A 25,773-nucleotide genomic window follows, 5' to 3' on the forward strand; every position below is an offset into this window, starting at 1 on the left:
CTACAAGGTTTTGACTATTTCTGAGAGCAGAAATAATAGCATTTCTGTATCCTGAGTAATTAACATAGCTTTTGGAATATACCAGTTTCCAAATAAATGTTTGAATGAATGAATAAATAAATGAATATGTTAAAAAACACTAAGATGGAATTATGTTTAATGGTGTAAGAATTAGAAATCTTGTCAAGGGACAAATTTCAGTATTATCAACATTCTGTTTGCTTCTTTATAAAAATAATGGAGAACAGAGTTAATTTTAAATCAACTATGCATTTACCTGAGACACCTACATTGATTTTTCTCTTTCCTTCCTTCTTCCCAGCCTCCCTCTTTCCCACCCTTCCTCCTTCACATCCTTCCTTCCTCCCTCCCTTCCTTCCTTCCTTCCTACCCTTCCTTCTTTCCTCCCTCCCTTCCTTCTTTTCTTCCTTCCTTCGTCACTTTCTTCTTTCCATCTTTCCTGCACTTTCCTTTTACCTAGTAATAACATAATTAGTTTTACCTAGTAATAACTTCAGAAGGGAAATATTAGGATATAAGATTTTTAACCCAAGTTAATTTCCAAGAATGATCTAAAGTTCAATAATTTCTCTTCTCTTTCTTGCTAATATTCCTGTATGGTTTTTTTCTTGTTGTTATTGTTTGTAATAACACAATTAAAATATATCATAAATGTTATAAAAATATCTGCATTTGTATATAAGTGGTCAGTTTTCTACTCTTGTGAAAAACGAAATAAAAGACTGCACAAACTTTAAAACAACAAATCACTGTCAGGAGAAAAAAGATAAACAATTATGGATGCTATTTTTTTACCAAGGAAGATTAGCCCTGAGCTAACATCAGCTGCCAATCATCCTCTTCTTGTTGGGGAAGATTAGCCCTGAGCTGACATCCGTGCCCATCTTCCTCTACTGTATATGTGGGACGCCTACTACAGCATGGCTTGTCATGTGGTGCCGTGTCCGCACCCGGGATCCGAACCAGCGAACCCTGGGCCGCCGAAGCAGAATGTGAGCACTTAACCGCTGTGCCACCAGGCTGGCCCCAGCAGCATTATTTTTAATAGCTAAAAAGTGGAAACAATTCAAATGTCCATCAACTGATGAATGGATAAACAAAATGTGATATATCCATACAATGGTATATCATTTGGGAATAAAATAAAAGGAGTACTAAAACATGCTACAACATGGATAAACCTTGTAAACATTAAGCTAAGTAAAAGAAGCCAGTCACAAAAGACACATATTGTATGATTCCATTTATATGAAATGTCCAGAGTAGGCAAATGTATAGAGAGAGAGACCATATTAGTGGTTGCTTAGGGCTAGAGGAGAGTGGCAATGGGAGTGTTCTAAAATTAGATTGTGGTGATAGTTGCACAACCCTGTGAATACACTAAAACCATAGAATTATACACTTTAAATTGGTAGACTATATGGTATGTGATTTATATCATAATAAAGCTGTTTTTTTTAAAGAAAAAAAAGGAAATGCAAAGTCATGTGTATCTAAGGAAAGAATTATGCTGAGCAGAACATCCAGTTTTCTCTCTCTCTCCTTTGTCAAGAGATAAATATGTTCACATTATAAAACAAAACACATTGACCAAAAAACCTGCCTAGCTTACAGAGCATCCCATGAATGGAAAGTTTAAATCGTTCCTTCAATTTCATGTTCAACAACAACAAAATTTAGCTATGTTTTATATGTTTGGACTGTTTTGATTTGTAAGGAAAAGTGCACTTTCCTTGAAATTTGCTTTCAGAAACTACTTTTTAATTCATACGCAAATATTGTATTTCCCTTCAGAAATAACTTTTAATTTATAAAAAAATAAACATTATATATAGTTAAGGCAAAAGGTATAGTGATATACCTGGAAAACTTCCCTTAATTTTAAATAGGATCCATTGGGGCCAGCCCGGTGGCATAGCAGTTAAGTTCACGAGCTCCACTTAGGCGGCCCGGGGTTTGCCAGTTCAGATCCCAGGCCCAGACCCATGCGCCTTGTCACCATCCTTGAATTAAGCAGGGCCAGTCTTCCTCAGCATAAAGGAGGAGAATTGGAGGCAGATGTTAGCTCAGGGCTAATCTTCCTAAAAACAAATAAATAATAATGCTGCTTGAACATTCATATACAAGTGTTTGTTGGGACATATGTTTTTATTTCTCTTGGGTGTATACCTAGGAATGGAATTGCTGGGTCATATGGTAACTCTAGGTTTAAAATTTTGAAGAACTGTCAAACTGTTTTGCAAAGCGGCTATGCCATTTTACATTCCCACCAGCCATATATAATGGTTACATTTCTCCACATCCTTTCCTATATTTATTACTGTCTCTTTTTTATCATAGCTGTCCTAGTGGGTATGAAGTTGTATCTTATTTTGGTTTTGAATTGATTTCCCTATAAGTAGTGATGTTGATCATTTTTATCATGAGATTATTGGTCATCGGTATATCTTCTTTAGAGAAATGTCTTTTCAGATCTTTTGCCCATGTTTTAATTGGGTTGTTTGTTTTTTTATTATAGAGTAGTAAAAGTTCTTTTCAAAGTTCTTTATATATTCTAGACACAAGTCCTCTGTCAAATATCTGATTTGCAAATATTTTCTCCCATTCTGTGAGTTGCTGCTTCATTTTCTTGATGGTATCATTTGTTGCACAAAAGTTTCTAATTTTGATGCAGTCCAATTTGTCTATTTTTTTGCCATTTGTGCTTTGGGTATCACATCTAAAAAACATGGCCAAACACTAGGTCACAAAAAATTGTTCATATGTTTTCATCAAAGGGTCGCATTACTTTTTGAGCTGGCTGCAAATATCTTGCCACAGGCACATATTAGCTGTAGATTATCCAAGAGCATATACTGCTAAGTCTATTTCAGATTTAGAGAAAATAATCACCTCATAGATACATTTGGGTGTAAACGTTAGTTTCTGCACTCCTATTAGCGGGGCTTGGAATATGCTTTGGGAATTAATAATGATGCTTTGCTTTGATGTAAAAGAGAGTAATCTTTAGATACTTAGATTACAAGATAGAAAGGAGCTTGAAGTCATCTTATTTTACAGGTCAGGAAACTGAGGCCTGGCAGTGACTAACCTAAGAATATTCAGGCTCTGTAAGCTAGGTAGAATGGAAAATGGAATTTTCTTGGTAATCTTTCCATTATACCAGCATTTCTCGTAGTGTTAGTTAGAAATGTTTTGGTTGCAAGAGATAAAACAACAAATCAATCTTGTTTAGGCATAAAGTGTAACTTACTGGTTACATGGATGAAGAAATCCATTATGGGAGCTGATTTCAGATGTGGCCAGACTCTAGGGCTCTAACGTCCTGCAGTCTCCACCAATCCCCAGCTCTCATCTGATAGCCTCTGCTTGACTTCATTTTTTGGGATAGGTTTTCTCCATGTGGTAGGAAGGATGCATGAGGGGAGCCCAATAATCATGCTCTCCTTGCTTTGCAACCTCCGCAGAAAGAGAAAACCTTCCCTGATAACACTAACAGAGATGTCCCAGGGAGAATTCTGATGGCGTGGCTTGGACCACATTTCCATGCCTACGCCAATCTAAATCAGAGGACTGTGCTAGTCTGCCCAGATTTCAGTCACTTCCTACCTCAGTGACCAGGAAGCCAGCCTCACTTGAACCAGAGGGAATAGATTCTCTATTGGGAAGAAAGGTTCATTCCATCAGAGAAAAAAAGAACACGTGCTGGACCAACAGTATCAGCAGCGTGTGTGTGCTTCCCAAGTCCTGAGAAATGCTAAAAGGTGTCACATAAAATTTTTTTGGAGAAAGATTGAAAGCTCCAAATACCAAAAATACCATAATTTTGATGATGGACTGCTAGGTTAAGTTAAAATTCCAGCAGAATTATATATTTTTTGATTTCATCGTCTATGGAAGAAAGCATGTTTTCACATAGATTTTGACTCCTAACTTTGTGGAAGGGAAATAAGTGTAAAGCTCTTAGTCCAAAGGGCTAGAAAAATGTGTTTTGCTTCTATGCTCTTTGAGCAAGCAATTCTTTCCATATTACATCTCCTGGAGGGAGAGCGCTCCACCAAGTACAAAGCATTTTTTTTAGGCTCCCTCCCACCTTTTACTAATTGGGCTGGGGTTTGGCAGCTTGCCTCTTTCCAATAAAAAGAGGGTGACCAAAATCACCGGAAAATGGTTAATTATGTCCACAATGGGAAGATTATTCCCGTGAGTAAGTACTTCAGAGTGTCAAATGAAGTCCCAAATTTAATCACAATATTATCTCTCTTTAATGGTTATTCAACCTGGAATGTTCATTAGATTAGAAAGTAAGCAGAGTCAACTTTTTTTTTGGGTTCCAGTACAGTGCTGGTAAAAGCTTTCATCGTCAACCTAAAATTAAAGTCAAACCTGGGCAATTTTGTATCTTGTTTTTAATTGGATTAGCATGTTATACTCTTTAAGATGTGACTGATTACAACATATACAAACAATCCGCAGAGCTTTAGTTTATATAAACTCAATATTAGGAAATATGCAGTGATATTAACATCATAGATGGACATCATATTTGGGAATATACTTGTTATTATTTGCTTTATTTGATATTTTCCTAACTGACTTAAGTGATAGAATTTAAAAAATCTTATTATTTCTGTAGAAGATAAAAAAACCCAAGATGCATATGACCATCACCTTAAAATATAGGGTTAATTTTCACTTATAATGCTATTGAAATTATGGCAAATAACTTAAAATGTATAAGTTTACTTATATTTCTAAAAATTTTAACATGATATAATAGTAGCTAACATTTACTGAGTTCTGAAAGGTTTTTGTGCATTATCTCATTTTATTTTCACAATAGCCTTCTGCTTTAGGAACTGTTTTGCAAATGAGAAAACTATTCTTACAGAACTTGTTTAGCTTGCCAGTGTGAGGCCAAATTGGGTCTTAACATCAGGAAGGCTAACTCACATTTGTAGCCAGTCTAACTACCGCCTCTGCTTGTAACTGATATCACACGTTGTCCCTCTGTTATGCTAATTATTAAAGATCAGTCAAATGTCACTTTATTTATTTCAATATCTCTCTGGAAAAAAGAAAACTGTCTCACTAGTCAATAGGACAATATTGACAATCGTGGTCAGTAGTTTCCCCGCAAGCATCTTTGCTGCAGACATCTTTGCTGCAAGCATTTTCGTTACATAACTAATTGACCGTAAGGCAATTTTTCCATAAAAGATAAAATCATGAAAAATAACAGAGATATTAATTAAAAAGGACATAATAAAACATGAATAAATAAATAAAATTAAAAAGACTTTATTACAAAATACTAAATATTTGAATACATTTAAAACGTGTACGTAGATTCATGGTAATACTGCACAAAAAACTGATTTTATTTTTTTTGTGGATAGTACTTAACTAAGCACGTGTTTTTGTTCTTTGGGAAATGTGGGTTCAACTCTGCGCCCTCAAAGAAGAGGCCCTTGGCTCTCTTATTCTCTTGCAATGTAGTATGTTTCAAAATAAAAAAACAACTCTTCGGGCACATCATTGTCATGTCAGCTTGATAAAGCCATCAAGAAAACATCGCTAGCTGGAAGAAACGCTAACTGTTTTAAGACCAGCATCTGCTCATTACTGTGTAGACCATTATGAGGGCTAGCTAAGATTAATATCACATAAAAATGGGAGTAACTTCGAGAACTTCATCAGTGGAGAAATGAAAAGAAACCGACAAGAAAAAAAACCTGGTGACCAGCTATTTTTTTTTTAACCTCTAATGGTGGTTGATTCATCAATGGAAAAATGGCACCAAAAAACAAAAAACAAAAAAACCTCAATCTCTCAACAGTTATTTTTTAATCTTTTATGGCAAAACTGCCTTATAGCCAATTAGTTATGCAACAAAAATGCTTGCAGCAAAGATGTTTATGGCAATACTACCCAGCACCATTTACGATATATGTTTTCTTAGCATGTAGAACTTAATAGTCATAATTAAACTCAGGTGTCTCTTTAAAAATAAAATACCTTCTAGAGGTTTTTATGAGAATTTTTGTTGACTTTTAAAAATTGGCTATTAGATGTGCTTATATACTCGGTCATTCATATGATTTTTTTTCTTTGTGAGGAAGAGAGACCCTGAGCTAACATCTCTTGCCAATCTTCCTCTTTCTTTCCGAGGAAGATTGTTGCTGAGCTAACATCTGTGCCAATCCTCCTCTAGTTTGTACATAGGATGCTGCCCATGGCTTGATGAGCAGTGTGTAGGTCTGCACCTGGGCCCCAAACTCGTGCACCCCAGGCCGCTGAAGTGGAGTGCATGAACTCAACCACTACACCAATGGGGCAGCCTCTCACTTTGATGAACTAAATGTAATGAACTTTCTTACTGTTTCAATTGATTACCTTGTGGAATTTATGCACTGTTGAATCATTTCTTAACATGTCCTGTAATTTCTGACACTCTGTAATTTTTAAATTTTTACCTAGGTCATTTTCTGTGAAATGCAAAAGAGATAAAAACCCAATGTAGCCAAAATTCAGAAATTGTTGGTTTCCAGTCCCAGGAGCGTTAAGGCTATTCGAATGATGACAGCAATCAGTTTAGCTTGGCCTAGATGAACTGATTAGATTCCATTCTGAGAAGTCTGGCAAGGGAGCTTATGAAGAAGTATGTTTGCTTTTCTAATTTCGATTTTTTGCAGCGGAGAAGAGAGAGCTAGACTTTCCCCAAACGGCCTCTAAAATGTAAGAATAGTTCTAAAAGGAGGCAGTAGAAGATGAGGTGAAATCAAGATGTGATTTGTTTTGGCCTAGATAACTTTTCCACGAACTCCAATGTGACAAGAAAACTCAGGGAGCCAAAAGGTCCTCTGTCCACAGTCTTCAAATTCCAGCTCAAACTCCTGGGCCAATTGGTGGTAGGAGACCCACGGAAAGTCTTCCTGAGCCAGAAAAGATGGTGTCAGGAATGACTTAGTTTCAAGGATGTTGTGGATTTGGGTTATTTTGAACAGAAGTATTCCTGTATGCCAACCACTTTTTTCTTTTTGCATAAATTTTGAACCCCTACCCAAGGCTTAAACTGATCTTGTCCTATTCTTTCATTTTATAAAAGAGACACCTGGGAGGGGTGTAACTCGCTCAAGCTCATTGAATGACAGCATATTGACTGAAGCCAGGACTAACTTCCTGTCTTAAATGTTCGTGAAATCATCCCCCTCAGCACCTCATAAATGAGTCCTACGGGCTGTGTTTAAAAGTAATGAACTGAGCCTCTAAAATCAGCATAAGATTACTGCTCTTCAACTTGATAAGTATTTTTGTTGAGGTCAGAAGTCTTAACTTATATTCACTTTTATCTCCCTACACAACTAGGTAAAAGCAGATGCTCAATAAATAGGGTAAGATGACTAACTGAATTCCTGGAAGGATTTCTTAATTTAAAATGCATTTTAAAATGCTCGAGAGTAAGATAATATATGTGGTTTTTATTTTGGTAACTTACCAGAATGGCAAGTCTGAGTTGTCAAGCCACTTACTCATGTAAGTTTAGAAAAAATCTACTATCACAACATTACTAATAAAATGAGTTAAAATAAGACATTGTGTAAGAAAAAATATAAATGTGTTTGATGAATAGAAGTGAAATGAAACGCAAAAAATTGGATAGTTAGGCAAAAGAACTGAATGAGCAAAATAGAAACGTATCCTGACCTTTTTAAACCTTAATTATCCAAATAAATGACTCAGTTCTCTGAGTCAGTATGGTGTAGGGCAAAGGGCCCTGAATTTAGAGTGAAAGAATCTAAATTCTTAGCTTGGGGTCAGCCCTAGGCATCTGGGGGACCTTGGCCAAGTCACTAAAATATGTATACTGTACTTCCCTGGTTCATTCAGTTGAGATTATCATTGCCATAACTAATTAGAATCATAGAATAATGCAGATAATAGCAATAGCTAATGCTTATTGGGAGTTTATTATGAACATGTTCTTTATATTTGTCATGTAATTTAACATTTAAAACAACCTGACTAGGGGTCAGCCGGGTGGTGTAGCCGTTAAATTTGTGTGCTCTGCTTCAGTGGTCCAGGGATCGCAGGTTTGGATTCCAGGCACAGACCTAGCACCACCCGTCAAGCCATGCTGTGGTGGTGTCCCACATAAAATAGAGAAAGGTTGGCATGGATGTTAGCTCAGAGACAATCTACCTCAAGCAAAAAGAGGAACATTGGCAACAGATGTTAGCTCAGGGCCAATCTTCCTCACGCATGCATAAAATTAAATTAAAAAAATAAAAATAAAACAACTTGACCAGACAAGTTATAAAAATTCTAGGCCACATTGATTGAGCCACTGTTCGTACACCCATTTTCCTGTCAGGAGATAGGTTTAGAGAGGTTAAGTGCTGCAAGAACTGGAATTTGAAGCGATGTCTCTCTGATGCCAGCATACATCTTCTAACAAGTATGCAATAGAAAACAGAGCTAAAGATCAAGTTCAGTACTCATTTTCTAGTTGGATAAACCAAGCAGAAAAGAGTTGAATTGATTTTCTCAAAATCACAAAGCAATTTAGGAGCAGCTGGAAAGAGATGCTGCTAGCTAATGTGACTGCCTTGCACTATGATTTCCAAAGTTGGGAGAGATGACCAGTCAGTGAGAAGCAGAAACTTACCACTTAAGTTTGGAGAGAAAATGTAATTCTTGATCAGGTGAGGATTTGTAATTAGTCTTCTACTACAGTTGTAACAAACTGCCACAAACTTAGTGGCTTAAACCAACACCCTCATAGTTCTATAGATCTGGCGGAGCCAGCAGCAGGGCATCAATTCCTTATCTCGTGTTATCTCTTCAGCTTTCTTTTCTTTTCTGCTGCATCTCTCTGACTCCTCAACATTCTTTTTCTACTTTGAAGGGTTCAAATGATTCATTTAGGCCTACCAGGATAATTCACAATAATCTAGGATAATCTTTCTATTTTAAGGTCCATAACCTTAAAATCACAGATTCTGGGGATTAAGGCATGCAAATATTTGGGGCCTCATTATTCTGCCTACCACAGGACTTTTCCATCTGTACCACTGGTTCTCAATTGTAGCTATACATTAGAATAACCTGGAAAACCTGAAAAAATGCTTATCCCTGGGCCCCAATCAAGATGAACTGAATCGGAATTTCTAGGGGTAGAATCCAGGAATGATATATTTTTTTTTTTCCTTTTTCTCCCCAAAGCCCCCCAGTACATAGTTGTATATTCTTCGTTGTGAGTCCTTCTAGTTGTGGCATGTGGGACGCTGCCTCAGCGTGGCTTGATGAGCAGTACCGTGTCCGCGCCCAGGATTCGAACCAACGAAACACTGGGCTGCCTGCAGCGGAGCGCGAGAACTTGACCACTCAGCCACGGGGCCAGCCCCAGGAATGATATTTATTTAAAGGTGTCAGAAAATTATAATATGCTTGAGAGGATTAAGAACATCCTAAAACACCAGGTTTCTTCAATTTGATTAAATTCATTTTGTAAGTAATCCACTCAAAATACACTTTCTCTGTAACCTCTTTATGCCCTGGCTCTGCTAGGGTTTGGAGTCACCAAGATGGTAATGATGCAAGTCCTATTCTTACTGTGCTCACAATCTAGTGGCACAAACAGACACACAAAGGAATAATTACAACATGACATGATACGTTTTAAAATAGATATTTGGATAACTTGTTCTGGGAGTTCTGGGACATTAATTGTGCCTCGGAACATTGCAGAATATTTTGCTTGATTTATACTTGATAGTTCTTTTTCAAGTAGTCTGGTCAGTACTTAGAGGAATGAATTTAAGTCTGTCCAGGTTTCAGCATGCCCAATGAGGATGATGTATTTATATTGTGCTTCCCAAAATCTAACAGGCCAAGAATTTCCCCGGGTGCTTACTAAAAATGCAGATTCCCAAGTTCATCTCCCGAAGATTCTGATTCAGAGGGTCTGTGGTGGGGCCTAGACACTCTAACATGTTCAGCAAGTTCTGGTGGTGATCCTCAAGCAGGGATCCGTGAACCCACACTTTGAGGAACGCTGGTTTACACTACATCAGTGATTTGGTACCTGTTCATTCAATAGCCTGAAAAATAATGCAAGCTCCAAGTGATATTACAAAAAAGGACTTATAGTTTGAGTTTCTTACATGAGTAACGGATCGTTAGGAATGAGAAGTCTCTTTATATTTTAATTTTCTTACCTCTTGGTGTATTGAAAGTGTTAGGGACATTCTAGGCCAGGCTGGGAGTGGGGAATTGAAATCTTACACTGACATTTCTTTCTCAAAGACTCTATTGGAAATAAAGACAGTAATTTGCATGAATAATTCTAGCATGAAGTCTAAGCTTTTACCAAAAAATAAGCAGTGAGGACAGAATAAAGGTAACCAGGATCTTGTACTTTGACATTTTTCTCAGTGACACAATGTATTCTTCATAGTATAGAATGACAGAAAGAAGTTTCTATTTGCCATACAAGTGTGGAATATTGGAATTGGGGAAAAGCACTTATTCCTTGCTTTGATTCAGGAGAAATGTAGCTTGTTCAATACGCCATAAAAGAAGGCATGTATTAGATAGGAAACAGCCTCATTTTGCTCAAACAAAGGTTCAGGATACTTAATGGCAAATTAGATATGTGGGGAAATGCTTCTGTTAGCCAACTTTATAGTGACTGGGTAAATAAATGGAGAAAAGAATATGGCTCAGGGCCTGTAAAAATTCGAGATACTTTGGAAATGGAGAATGGAGGAGTGAAAGATGAAAGTTTTCTTTTTTTTCTTAATCTTGGAGTGAACATACACTTTTAATATTATGTTTGGGTGACTCAACTAAAAATAAGAATTATTATAAAGAAAAATAAATTTATGGAAAGTGTTTTTAGGAATAGTAAAACTTTGGGAAGATAAGAAGCCAGTTTGTAAGGCATTAAGATGCATTTACAGAATTTGTGTTTTGTGTTCTGATAAATTAGTATTGATTAAGTCACACTGACTGATAATTTTTATGTAAAATAAAACATCCCTTTACACTGAAGTAAGCCAAGAAGATTGGTTGAAATTTATGAACTTGGAAACACAGATCCATGAAAAATGACTTGTGGTGTGGATCTATGGTGATTTTAAGAAATGAAACCAGAATGATGTTACATAAAGCCCTGAGTGACTAGGAAGCTATATTTCAAAAGCTGTTTGAGATTTTAAGACATTCTTCATTTCTCAAAGTTTTCTGTGATGAGATAAATTATTTCTATTTTATGTTGGTGATTCTCTGGGCAAATTGCATAGGACTATTTAGAAATAAGCTATTTTTTATTCCATGTGTAAAAATTATTTTGTTTCTAGCAGTAGAGAGAAATCTTCCACTTTGTTTAATTTTGAGAAGTGAAAATAAAATAGTACTTACAGGATCCGTGAGGCTAGCAGTTAGAAAGAGAAAATGCCAGTAACTAATACTATACCATTGTGATTACAAATTCACTTCAGAGTTTAAATTAGAGCTTTCTCAGTTTTGAAGAAGTCCTTTACCTACCAACAAACCTGAGCCCAGTAGGAAAAATACACCGGCAGATTTATTCATTTGACTTGACCTCCTTTAAGTATGTATTTTATCTTTCCTCAAAATTGAATGAAAGCTGCTACTATATTTCATGAGGCAACATGTGACTCAGTTATCAGTAAATAATTTAACAAGATCTGAAAGAGGTTTACAATGATTTGCTCAATAGTTTTGGTCAGTTAATATCAAATGTATTTTAGCAAAGATAAATTTGGAATAAGCTAAATATAGAAAAGAGATCCATTTGCTAAATGAGCGTATTAGAGGCAGTATGCCAAGAACCAATCAAATATGCTTCTCCTGATAACGGTCATGTCATTACATCTACCAATATGAGACTCAGTCTAACCTGAACTTCAGACGTATCTGCAATGGTATTATCTACCTGGCCAGTCATGATCCCTCCATTATTGACCTAAAGAGCTCTTAGTTAAAGGGGTGATTCCTCCATTTTGGACCACTCACCACATGTGTCTGCTGGCTGGAAAATTTGATAGGGCCTTGAGAGAGAAGATGACTCAAGTGACTGGATCACCACATAAAATGGACATTGCCAGATCTCATGGAGAGTACAGCTATCCGCCATGTGTTTGAAAGTCTGCCACCCAAACTCGTTGCTGCATCCTTGATAAAACCAGGGGCCATAGATCTGCCCTCTTAATTAGATGTGCCGCAAGTTTACATAGTGCAAGATACAACCTTGTTCCTAGGAGCACATTTTCCCAATCACTAGGAAATAGGGTGAAGAAGGAAAACTATAAAAGTGGAATTATTTGCATTGATGAATATTTTGTGAGTTGAATAAATCCCTCTTGAATTATTGGTGCCAAGATGATCCAGCGAACACTAAGAGATTTCACTAAGATATTTTGGATCTCTGATTTTGAAGCCTATTAGATAAGCAACAAAAATACCTGCTAGTGTTGGGTGAAATGTTTTTCAAATATGTCGGGTTTGGGAAAACTCTAAACATATTTTTTGAAGAACTTTCCACTTCGAGTTTTGAGCCCATGTACATATTAAAGGTAATTTAATCTTGACTCATGTGTAATCAAAACATTGTTGCATAAACACCTATCTGACTTCCAAAGAGAATAATATTTCTTTACATTCTTACTTGTATATTCCTGGACTATATATATTTAATACAGAAAAACGTAAATTACCAATGTCTTCAATTTGGCTTAACTTTATGACTTCCAAAGTCAGTACAGTACATTACTGTTTATTCAATATCAAAACCACCACAGAACTCGAAAACTGAATAGTTTTCAGGACATTATCTTGTAAGAAAGTAAACATGCTGATATAAGAACTTTTTTTCCAATTTTCATTGTCAGTATAGATTCAAACACCATCTAAAGCCTTCTACTAGAAGAAACGACAGTTAATTAATAGTTATGATTAGCATTCTTGGTTGTAAGTTTAAAATCCTAAAGTACTTTATTGATTCACTTTTTCATTTATTTATTCATTCATTTATACACCAAATGTAAATTAACTGCCAGGCACAAAGAATACAAAAATCAATCAGATACGGTTTCTGGCTTTCGGAAACCATACCAGCAAGGGAAATAGACATAGGGAAGTAAGACTAATAACACATCCCAATAAATGATTAGATAAAGTTATTCAAAGGAAGACTAAGCTATTGTTTAATTTAAAAGACTTTTTATCATGTTCTAGTTTTTTGAAATTTACTTAAAATATTCAGTTAATTGCTCAGTGTCTCAACAATCCCGGATAAATGAAAATTGATGTAAGTTTCTCCAAATAATGGAAAACAACAAATATTTGTGACAAAATTCAAATATATTGTAAGCAAAAGAGATTTTGAGAAATTGGAGTAGCTTAGTGCGAACCCTCTGGCTGAATGGTTAAGTTTGCATACTCTGCTTGGCGGCCCAGGTTTTCGCTGGTTCATATCCTGGGTGCGTACATATCACTGCTCATCAAGCCTTGCTGAAGTGGTGTCCTACATAGCACAACCAGAAAGACCTACAACTAGAATATACAACTGTGTACTGGGGGACTTGGGGGAGAAGAGAAGAAAAAAAATTGGCAACAGATATTAGCTTAGGTGCCAATCTTTAAAAAAAAAAATTGGAATAGCTTAATAAAAATATCATTTTGAAAATGGTATCTTCTTTGAAAATTTCAATTTATGATGGAAATGATTTTGGTTTATTAAAATAATGTTAAATTATTATATCAATCAATATTTCAGGTCATGACCCGTGGATTTAAGAAATTCCTCAAGACGATGTCGAATATGATCCAAGAGAAAATGTGATTTGAGTCTGGAGACAATTGTGCTTGTAAGTCCTGGAAAATTAGATTTTCTCATAGTACAATGCAATAAAAACTAACATATCAACTCATTAATTACTGAATTGCAAAAACTTTGATTCATTGTTTTCCTCATGCTACTTTTTTTATATTTAAAATTAATACAATGCTTCTTGATTTTTTGGTTATATTTTTCTTAAGGTCAACTAGTAAGAAAAACCCAATATAGCTGATAGAAGAGAAAACATTATTTGGAAGATTGCTACAATTAAAAAGAAAAGCTGCTTCTAGGTGAGTAATTGGTGAGGGCAAGCAATGGCACAGATTCTCCGTGCTAGTTAATGATGTGCTCTCGTTGCTTGTGATAATAAAAATAATCAAAGTATGTGGAAAGATTTTTATGATTCTTATTCTTATATTTGCCCTGTAACAAAAATCATGACAAGTTTCCTAATGAAATTAAATCCAAGTGCTTAGTTCACTGACAAATATCTACTGATTGGAATTTTTTTATCTTCTTTGAAAAATATTTTTTACACATTCAGTTAAATAAGTGATCATTTATATCTCATAAGAATACTGTGAGAGTAGGTTGCTCAGGAGCCTTATAGGGAGTAAGCAATATACACTTTACCTTAGCAATGTTTGTCTCTTAGAATTAAGAAGGTAGGGAGTGGTGTTTTAGACGTTATTTTTCATTAGCTCAGAATCGTATCTCCCATTAGAAATATTTAACAGAAAGACTTTTATTTGGTATTGCCCATCTCCTGTAAACTTATTTTAGTAATGTAGATGACTTAGGGAATCTTTTATTTCCTGATTAAAAAAAACCAATTGAAGCCTGAAATGAAGAATAATTTGTATTAAATTATAAGGCCATTTTTATGACATATGCATGTTGATTCCCAAGAAATTGACCTGAGAACAATTTTCTCCCTTAAATTAATCAGAAAAATAAAAATGAGATTAATACTCATAGGAAATAAAGGTAAGCTTTTTTTTGTGTTCTTGTGAAACTCTTTATTTTGGTATTTTAATCATTTTATCTCAATTTTGGCAAAGGAAAAGAAAGCAAGATGTTTTCTAATTACTTAAAAATATATATGGAAGAAGCTTTCCTGATGGTAAGGCTAATTAAATTAAAATGTATTTTATTAAGTTCTTTAGTACTTTAAGCCATGATGCTCTTAACATTTGTAAAACATAAGACTATTAATGAAAGCTTTAAAGCAAAATTATTGTGTAGTTTTAAAAGAAATTATCCATTGAGAACCATCTATATTTCACAATATTGATGAATTATATTTCTTTCATTTTCTATTGCAGTTTGATTTATATTATATAGCATATTTCATTTTGGCTTTAATGATGGAGAAAAAGTGTATCCTGTATTTTGTGTTTCTCTTGCCTTTTTTTATGGTAAGCATAAATTCCTCTAATGTATCTCCCTATCTCTGATTATTTCTGTTTTCACTTCCAATATACCAATAATTGATAACGGTTAATGACAACAAAATGACATGCACATATTTGATGCATAAATTAAGTAAATTTTTATATCCAATCAATACAGCAATAATTCATTTCCTTTCAGTGGGCACTTTTAGGCGATTAATCCGACAGCAGGCACTATAGGATGGTGGGCAGGGTGTGTGAGCAGGGGACGTCGAAGTGAGGAAGGTCAGTGGATACCCATGCTCAAGACACCAGCGGAAAGTAATTATCAGAATGGCTCTATAGTACTGTTGTAGTAGCAGATAAAATATTTTCAACCAGATCTGTTGATTCTAAGTTAGATCTATCAAAAAAGCAGATTCCAACCTGTTGATTTTTCTCCCATTCTGCCAACTGATTGACTTATATTGACTGAAAAGCGATTCAGAACCATGCACTATATTTTAAATTAATTTCCTCAGCTATTCATTCAAACAAGTATGAAGTGTCCATTTTCTGACAGGCACTGATGCTAAGTTTGGAGCAGCTATGGCTGTGAGTGTTTGCTCTCATGCCTGCCTCTGCAGGTATATGGGGCTATGTGAGAACGGAAGTGGAGGATAGACTACGGATGACTGAAAAGCAATTGCTATACTGGAGGGGTCATATGCCTTATACATTTAATTTATTTTTATTTACAGAAATATTTTGTTCATATTTTTTCTCTGTCTCTCTCATATTAAAACAGTGACTGCACCTTTATCTCATTACATGTATGAGAAACCGAGAGACATAAACTCATCTAATTCTGTGCCAGCAAATAATTTTCTCTCCTCTTGTGTTCCCAACCAAGCAAACCCCACACAGATTCAAACAAAGAAACACAACAAAATGTACAAAACCTAAACGGGGAAAAAAGCAAGACTACATTCCTGTTAACATTTGTATTTGAAAACATTCTCAAGTCTCAAGCGGTCCAAATTCTGCACTTCTTAGATGTTATCTTAGGTAAATAGACCAGAATTCAAGAAACAGCTCTTCTGTTTCTTCAGCTCACACCCTCCATTGAGCATGCCAATGAGCTGCTCGGGCCAACACTGGTTTCCTGTAGGTAATTCTGGAACCGATTACCAATCTGATTATTGTAATTTAAGAAATTGTGACCGTTTCTCTTGAGTTCATTCAGATGGTGTTCAAATCTGAGTTCTTATTTTAAGCAAGAGTAAAAATGATACAGGTTTTATGCAGTTCTATAAACTTCCTGAGAACAAGAGAAAAAAATATTAATTTTCTTGATGTTATAAATTTCCATTTATTACTTGTGCAGCACGCCTGCTGCAGAAATCCTTATTAGGAAATTGAAACCAAAAAAAGAGGAAAGAGTTAATGTTAAATGGTGGTCAGGAGATGGTGAAACTTCAGTGGTGCTACACACTGAGGGAATATTACTATTCAGACTTTACTAAATTCAGCTTCCTGGTAGAGAAGAGAAAATCAAGAACAAGAGAACAAAATAAGAGTAGAAAGATAACTGCTTATAGAAAATAGTTAATAGAAATAATGGAAAAGTGAAGGAAAAATAAGATTTAAGAGATATTTTTACAGGACTCATATCATAAAATGGGGAAAAATCATAGAAATTAAAGTGGAAGTGAAGCTTAAAATAGTGCTACTAAATTGGAAGAACATAAACATAGACTTTGTCCAAAAACTTTATTGATATGCATACAATAAAAATTCTATTTACCAGCATCATAGATGAACTTGTCATTATTTTGATTATCAAAATATAGTGATAAAAATGACAACAATTTTGAGCATTTACCTCGTAATTAAATGCTAGATACTTCCCCTCTGTTGTCTTAATACTATTTCATCTCATTTTACCTAAGAAAGCAGAGGCTTAGGGGGTTAAGAATCTTGCCTACATTCACAGAGCAGGAGAAAAAGTAGAGGTGGGTTTCGAACACAGCTCAGTCTGCATTCCAGAACATGTCTTGGAGCCAGCTCCCACAGGCTGCTGAGAGCCGACTGCTGACTGTGCTTCCCAACACTGCCAGTGGCAACTTCTTATAGGTGGCCTCAAATTGGACATGGTGGGGATATTTGTACCATGGAAACTGGCAAACACTGAATCAGAGAGTTCCCCTTAGAGCCAGCTGACCACGCAGTACATCACTGCACTTAGAGTTTTCCACGGTGACAGCCAGCCTCCCACAGACATTCTCACAATTCTGAAGTTTTATTTTTTTTTTAATTCCTTAGATTCTTGTCACAGCAGAATCAGAAGAAGAGATCCCTGATGACTCAATTCAGTTGAGTGTTACTAGAAATAAAATCATGACAGCTCAATATGAATGTTACCAAAAAATTATGCAAGACCCTATTCAACAAATAGAAGGTAAACATGACTATTTAATTTTAAATTATTTGATATATATATGTATTTTTTTTTAAACTACCCCATTACATCATTATGGGTTCCTTAGCTTCCTTATTAAAAATGTGTTAGCTTCTAGTTTTTCTGGTATATCTGCAGTTTTAACTATTTATTTATGGAGAATATTTATGACATAATTTATCTTGCTCCTTTTAGAAAATTCTATGTAAATAAACTATGTGCAACAGGGGTATTTTTAGGGATAAATAAAGATATTTAAAATATCAAATAAGTATATGTCTTGAATTGAATCACTGACCGTCGATTTTCAGTTTATGGAATCTGTGTTTCCTTTTTTCACAACCTTCATAGGAGCTTGCATAACAGAATGACAAACAATTTTTTTTTTTTTTTTGGCCAAACACATACTTTGCATAGGACATTTGGTAGCAAAGCTAATGAAATCTAAGTGCTTCTGTTTCCATAAGGTGTTCTTTAGATATTTTTGTCACATGTATTGAGGGCCTATTAAGTGCCAGATATTTGCTTCAATTCTGAGGATGCAAATATAAGTAGCTGAAGTAGCGTTGCCAGATTCAGCAAAAACCAAAACCAAAAACAGGCTCTGTCTTTTACCTGCCAACCCTAAAGACAGGGTCATCTTCAAGGTATAAAACACAAAACTCACAGTGAAACCAAGCAAAATGAAAAGATTTTAGATATTTCTAAAGTGATAAATTATCATTGGAAACAAAGATCTTAAAATTTGGGGGAAAATATTTGATAGTATAATACATACTGTTTCTTATATAAATTTAATGTTATAAGTAGGTTATTATTACTATTTTTAACTGTTAAAATGAACTTGCTTGTGAGAAAGAGAAAAAGGTGATTTTTCTACATTGGTCAACTTTTAGAATCTTAATTTAACTGAATAATAAAATTACTTCATCTTTGGAGAAGTATTTAGACATACCTGTCCAAACATTTTTATTATAAGATACTCAGCCAGTTAAAAAATATCTGTAAAATACACCAGACAATGGCAAATTATCTAATATTAGGTCAATAGTGGTCAAATTATCAAGTAATTAAAAATTATATTCAAATTCTGTGTTAACTGATCTCGCTTTTTACTTTATTTCATTAAAATCTCAGTGTTATTAGTTTAAAACTATTGAATTAACACCTTCCAGATTACCTAGATATATGTAAAAGCAGGCTTCAAATCTAATTGTTGAACAATAGGAATATCTCTATGAGAGTTTCATAATAAAACAATTTTGTGATAAAATGAGTTTAGGATCACTGCATTGTAAATCTTCCTCTTGGAGCTTCATAATGCTCTTTGTAATTTTAAATACTCTAGCATGTCTTGCAATAAAGAACTGTCTTTATTTTAACTTTGTGTTTCCCAAATTTATTTGACCACAAACTTTTTGTGTTTTTTTGAGGAAGATTAGCTCTGAGCTAACATCTGCCACCAGTCTTCCTCTTTTCGGTCACGAAGATTGGCCCTGAGCTAACATCTTCGTCTATTTTATATGTGGAACACCTGCCACAGCATGGCTTGATAAGTGGTGCCCAGGTCTGTGCCTGGGATCCTGGCCTGTAAACCCCAGGCCACCAAAGCAGGGTGCACCAACTTAACCGCTACACTACCGAGCCAGCCCCTGACCACAAAATTTTTTAATGGAATACTTTCTCATGTCTCAAATGACATACAACATGGTTTGAAAAATTCTGGACCTTGCAGTCTATCATGCTGCCAGTGTTGTTGTTAACCAGATGGAATATTTTGGAGCAGTGATAAGGAATCATTTGAGATGCTTTCTAAAGTGATATCAGCAAATTTTTCTCTGCTAGGGCACAAAACACATTTTATTTAGTAATAGATGGATGCAAACTACTTAAATAAGTATTTGAAAATCACAAGAGAGAAAACTGAGGTTATCTGAGGTTTTTCTAAAAATTGAGAATTATTTAGACTTTCAGGTCAAGAGAATCTTTCCTACTTCCATGAAGGCCAGATTGATTCTGAGAGTGCTGTAAAAATCTGTTAAAAAAATAAACATCCCATGTAGCATTCAGGTTTCTATCGATGTGTGCTTACCTGACAAGGTGGAAAATTACTTTCTTTGATTCTAGACTGTTAGATCTTTGGAACAATGATCATTTTATTTCTCTATGCCTTTAAACAATTTTATATTTTTTCATGTAAGAAGTTTTTATTAAACACTTACTGGGGCTGGCCCGGTGGCGTAGTGGTTAAGTTCCCTCGCTCCACTTTGGCAGCCCGGTGTTCATGGGTTTAGATCCCAGGTGCACACCTACACATCACTCATCAAGCCTTGCCATGGTGCCGACCCACATGCAAAATAGAGGAAGATTGGCACAGATGTTAGCTCAGGGTCAATCTTCTGCACCAAAACATTTAAAATAAATAAATAAACACTCTATTCCAGTTGAAAAGAAAAGGAAGGAAAGTGAGTGCTAGAATTTGGTGGAGGGGCCTAAATAACTATGTGTCAGGGTTAATATGATGAAATAGGAAACATTGGAACATTCACTTCTTCGGTTCAGAATATACTAACACCTTGGCCCAAGAACGCAGTTTCTAAAATAAAATGTTTCTGATTTCCGATATTTTTTTAATTTCAAGCATAGGAATGCTAATTAACCACTACTTTCAGGTTAAGGACAACCAGCAAAGACCACTGATTTATTGAATAAGTAGCTATCTTTGAGAACTAGAATTAAAGCGAAACTTTTTATATTTTTTTCAGCTATTTCTACATTTAATTTAGCAATTAGTTATTCTAATGATTACTTGGTGAAAAATCTAAGTTGTTGCTATAGATTTTATATGATGTCTTCATTTTCAATAGACAGTCTTTATTCCATGTCAGTGTGAACCCACTATTAAGACTCTGTGGCTTCACGTCTAAGTAGAAGCGGTTAGCGAACCCTAATCTGTACTTTCTCCTTAAGGCATTTACTGCAACAGAACCTGGGATGGATGGCTGTGCTGGAATGATGTTGCTGCAGGAACCGAATCAATGCAGCACTGCCCTGATTACTTTCAGGATTTTGATCCTTCAGGTAAAAGCAGAATTTATTTTCAAATATCTTTGACATCTATTTAGCAAACCCTAGGTTAATTAATTACCTTTTTCTTTTTTAACATTAAAGAAAAAGTTACAAAGATCTGTGACCAAGATGGAAACTGGTTTAGACATCCAGAAAGCAATAGAACGTGGACAAATTATACCCAATGTAATGTTAACACACACGAGAAAGTGAAGGTATGTAATAATTATAAATTGAAATTTCATTTACACTCTCTCTTTAAAAAGTTAGTTACTGATACAGCACTGGAGAAATTCAGTTAGTGCTCCATTCCATTGTACAGTGTTTTCCTAATACGCCTTAAGAAAGCAATGAAGAAAAATATCTTTATGGCAATAATTATCATTGATTCTGCCATTCACTGAGGAAGCCATCCTGCTAGGTAACAACGTATTTACAAGTCAATGGCTCAGGATTGGGGCTTCAAATTTTCCAAGGAAAACATACCTTAAAAGTGTAAGAAAAGGGAAAATTTTCATTTGTGGTGGAATTTCTAGAATTACGTGGGGGAATTGTGCTCCAGTAAACAGGATGAGCCCAGCAGGGTTTACAGGTCATCTGCCCCTTAGCAGAAGGCTTCCCATCTGACTGGCTGTCAGTCCCTCACTCACAGGCCCACTTTTAACTCCATATGTTAAAGTCAAGGTTAGTCACGGTGTGTCACAATGATAAAGCTTTGATAGAAAGTGCATGTATATATTTTCACTGGAGTGTAGACAAAGGCAATTTCTCACAGTGATTAAATCTGAATCCTGATGTCTGACTTTCTGCCCTTTACCAGCTCTGTGACTTTGGTAAGCCATGACCTCTCTCTGCCTCGGTCCCCTCAGGTATAAAATGAGGATAACAATAAACCCACCTTCAGGGTTTTTTTTTTTTTTAATAAGGTTTGACTTAATATAAACAAAATACTTAGAAAACTAACAAGCATGTAGTAAGCACTTGATAACTGTCAGCTATCATTGTACTTATAAATCATGTATTCTTTGCATATTCAGAGAAGGGTTTGAAGAGAAATATAAACATATACAATAAAATGGTAAGTTGCAAATAAGTGGAATACAGGCAAATAAAAATCGAAGAGAAAAAGTCAAACAAGGAGAAATTTAGTTTGTATCTGTACAGATCAGAGGTTCCTATAAGTTACTATGTTCAGATTTGTCTTGGAGCCTCAAATTTGTCACAGGAAAAAGAAAAACCCATTTGGGAAAGAAAGCCTTATCTGGCATTTAAGCCTAAGCAAACAAACGAACAAAAATCATCAAATTGTGTTTGATTTAAGGTGCACAAAGTGATACAGTGAGAATTGTCAATATCCTGCAAAATATAAAATGGTTTCATATGTTGCACAAGCTAGATCAATAAAATTATTCCTTCATATATTTAATAAATTTCTAATTTCTTAAACAGAAAGGGCTTGTGATTTATAAATTTTAAGGTTACTCAATAAATTTGCATAGATATTCTTCATATCAGACGTATTCAAGTATTTCTTGGTTTATAAGCTAAATGGTAATGCCATCAGATCACGTTTTTTAAAATATATTGTATTGAATTTGAGTTAATACACATGTAGTGATTATAAGTATTGTAAGTATTATTAGTATTGATATAAGCCTTCATTTTTTTATTCATATAAATTATAGACTGCCCTGAATTTGTTTTACCTGACTATAATTGGACACGGACTGTCTATTGCATCACTGCTTATCTCGCTTGGCATATTCTTTTATTTCAAGTAAGTACATGTAAAATATTTTTTTAAATTTACCAGTTGTCTTTGGTGAATGTAGTGTCATGTGCATGTTCGTCTCACGTGCTGATAAAATATACAAAATATTGATGATGATTTATAATATTTAAAATAAATTGAATGTTTGAAATATGTTGAACTTATCTTGACTTTGTAGAAATATAGAGCGAGGAGGTTGATGAAATATCTGAAGTCTGACTTTAAAAAATTAGTAGACATATAATAATGAAGTCATATAGTAAGAAAGGAGCCAAAATCAATATGTAAACCTATCCATATTTGCTTTGGAAACTGTCAAATATTACAGTCCTTCTTAACTGAATTTTCAACCTCTTGGTCAATTTTAGTATCAGTATACATGGTACATTATAGGAACCCGTATTTTGTGTGAATAATAACAATGGCATTTAATATATATTATTAAAAATAAGAATCCCAATATATTATGATTAGGTTATTTTTCCTGGTTTGAGGGGATCATTGTTAAAATGGTTAAATTATACTTTGAACTTTACTTGAAATTTACTCCTTTTTTGGGGGAGGGAGAGTCAGCTGCAATTTCTTGATTCAATCAATCAACAAGTGATTTTTTAAGTTATAGGAAAGTAAATTCCAAAACATGTATACATTATTTTATGCATTAACATGGTTTTCATAATTTTGATCACAATCACAGAGTGCTGTGTGAAGAGTGAGTAGAAGTATTTCACTGTAGCTTCATCACCATATTTATTATCTTAGCCGTCCCCTCCTCTTCCCTTCCTTCTTCTCTTCCTCTTCCCCTCGTCCTTTGCCTTCTTCTTCTTCTTTAACAGTCATCTTGAAACATCAACAGCTTTAGAACCAGCTAGAGTAGTAGCACGTGAAAATAATCCAAATCGAGAAATTATCAGACAGCTGGATGTTAAGTACTTATGTAACTGGAGCACCAACTTTAAGCTCATAGTCCATCAAATATTCAGAGTACATCAAATAATATATGAACCAACCAACTGTTACCTCTCCTGGGTTCAAAATCATGGGATCTAGAGATTGTACCAGAATTAACATTTTTGGAAACTTGTGCCTTCTTAAGAATCTTCAATATCAATTACTTTGAGGAATCCACATGAAAACTTTTTAATGGGGCTTTTGATTTATGACATTATCTAGGCACCATTAGAAACTGATTTTAAAAACTCTACTCTGAATAAAGCTAATTAAACGTGTGTACATTTTTAAAATTGGACATTTTCTTTAGTAAATTGTGCAAAATGTATATCAAAAGAAGTTGAAAAGAATTTTTATCCTAAAATATGGAAAACATTTCTGAAAGACTTAAATTTACCATACTATATTTTGCAACAAGTCACCAAAATGTTCTTGCTCAAAACAAACTGCCAGTTCTCAGTCACTGCCTTTACAATTAGTTACATCACATCAGTTACTTATATATAGCTTATTAAAGCTCCATCTGTACTCTTGAATATGCTCCTAATTTATGCAAGATTTTTGAAATTAATACTATCTTTGGAGTAGCAAAAACTTTATTATGATTGTCTAATAGCCTAAAAATAGCTCTGAAAAATGGAAAATAAACCATTTTCCAAAGTGACAATTTTTAAATAAAGTCCTCAAGTCTGCAGTGATATATTATTTATGCTAATTAACAAAGTGAAACAGTATTGCTGATGCTAACAAACATTGGTAAAATATAGCAACAAAACTAGGTTAATATTTAGTTAATTTAAAAACAAAATGAAATTAAAATTTCAAACTCTCATTTAGTATAATAAAAGGAACAAACAGTTTAAGAAAGAAATAGTTCATTTTTTTTCTTCATTCCTGGAAACAAAATCTGTACAATTTAAAAATACAAAGTATCTAAATTTGAAAATATGACTCTCTTTGGTTCTTGGAACTAAATGATGCAACGAGTTGCCTTAAAATTTATGCAATACTCTAGAACTCAGACTTTCAGTTCACAAAAATTACGTATCTACCACATCTATAAACAAACACAAAGAGAGAGTTAATTTAAGTGTAACTAATATTAGCCAAAATTCTTTTTTTAACATGAAGACTTTTATGACTGTGACTGCGTATAAAATAGACCAGCCTTTACCATAAAGGCATAAAATAGAAATCGTAAGAGTTATTTAAGATTGTCCTATAAATCTTCTTGGGAAAAAGTTGTGTTTTAAATATTTCTAACTTCAGGAAAAAGAATTCAGTCCTTAATTAAAAACAAACAGGCTATAATGTTGAGAAACGAGACTTGCACTTAAATTTGCCACATTTTAAAAAAATAAAAAACAATTTAAGCATGTAACTAATTTTTAAATAAAGAAAAGAAAAATATGCACATAATTCTAACATCCTATTGATCACTTTTTGTATTTTTCCAGTTTCATTTCATTTTCATTTGTTTTTACAGTTTTAATTGCAATGTAACAATTATTTTAACTGTTTTTATAATTTAGCACTATATAATTTTTCCATGTCACTAAAGAGTTTTTAAAAACAACCATTTAATTAGCTAAATAATATTCCACTTAGTAAGTTGACAAAAGTTTATTAAATCATTCTTCTTTTTTTTCCCTAAAGATTGCACCTGAGCTAACAACTGTTGCCAATCTTCTTTTGTTTTTCTGCTTTTTCTCCCCAAATTCTCCCAGTACAAAATTGTATATTTTAGTTGTGGGTCCTTCCAGTTGTGGCATGTGGGATGCCGCCTCAGCATGGCCTGATGAGTAGTGCCATGTCTGCGCCCAGGATCTGAACCAGTGAAACCCTGGGCCGCCACAGCGGAGCGCCCGAACTTAACCACTTGGCCACGGGGCCGGGCGCATTCCTCCATTTTTGAACATTAACATTTCTTCCAATTTTTCCCGTTAATAAAAAAACACTGCAATGGACATTTTGAGGCATAACTTTTCCCATATTTTGCACTATTTTTTTAGCTACATTCCCAGAGACTTGGGATTGTTTGGTCAAAGGATATACATCTTTTTACGGCTCTTGAAATACATCATCTCAAAAGCATCTCAAACATGTTCAAAACAAATTCACAGTGTCTACCTCCTCCTAACCCAAAGCAGTGTTTCTTCCAGACCCATCTTTACAAATACCACTTACCAGCAATCTAGTTGCATTAGCCAGAAATTTAGGAGCAGTCTGTGACACCTTCTCAGTTTTCTTCCCTATCACT

The 25,773-nt window shown here is 34.6% G+C and overlaps 1 protein-coding gene across 3 annotated transcripts in view; it reads left to right on the forward strand.

The window, feature by feature from the left end:
• The window catches only part of LOC124233507 (calcitonin gene-related peptide type 1 receptor), a 103,175-nt gene that overhangs the window by 47,403 nt on the left and 29,999 nt on the right, over positions 1-25,773 (forward strand). For all 3 annotated transcript variants that reach the window (XM_046650652.1, XM_046650653.1, XM_046650654.1), the window contains 7 exons: positions 13,826-13,916; positions 14,089-14,178; positions 15,214-15,306; positions 17,587-17,722; positions 20,693-20,803; positions 20,894-21,006; positions 22,477-22,568. In XM_046650652.1, the coding sequence (XP_046506608.1) occupies positions 15,253-15,306; positions 17,587-17,722; positions 20,693-20,803; positions 20,894-21,006; positions 22,477-22,568 (506 nt within the window). In that variant the 5' untranslated portion in view covers positions 13,826-13,916; positions 14,089-14,178; positions 15,214-15,252. The remainder of the gene's footprint in view (positions 1-13,825; positions 13,917-14,088; positions 14,179-15,213; positions 15,307-17,586; positions 17,723-20,692; positions 20,804-20,893; positions 21,007-22,476; positions 22,569-25,773) is intronic.

Source organism: Equus quagga, unplaced genomic scaffold (assembly GCF_021613505.1).
Source record: "Equus quagga isolate Etosha38 unplaced genomic scaffold, UCLA_HA_Equagga_1.0 203_RagTag, whole genome shotgun sequence".
Taxonomy (NCBI): Eukaryota; Metazoa; Chordata; class Mammalia; order Perissodactyla; family Equidae; genus Equus; species Equus quagga.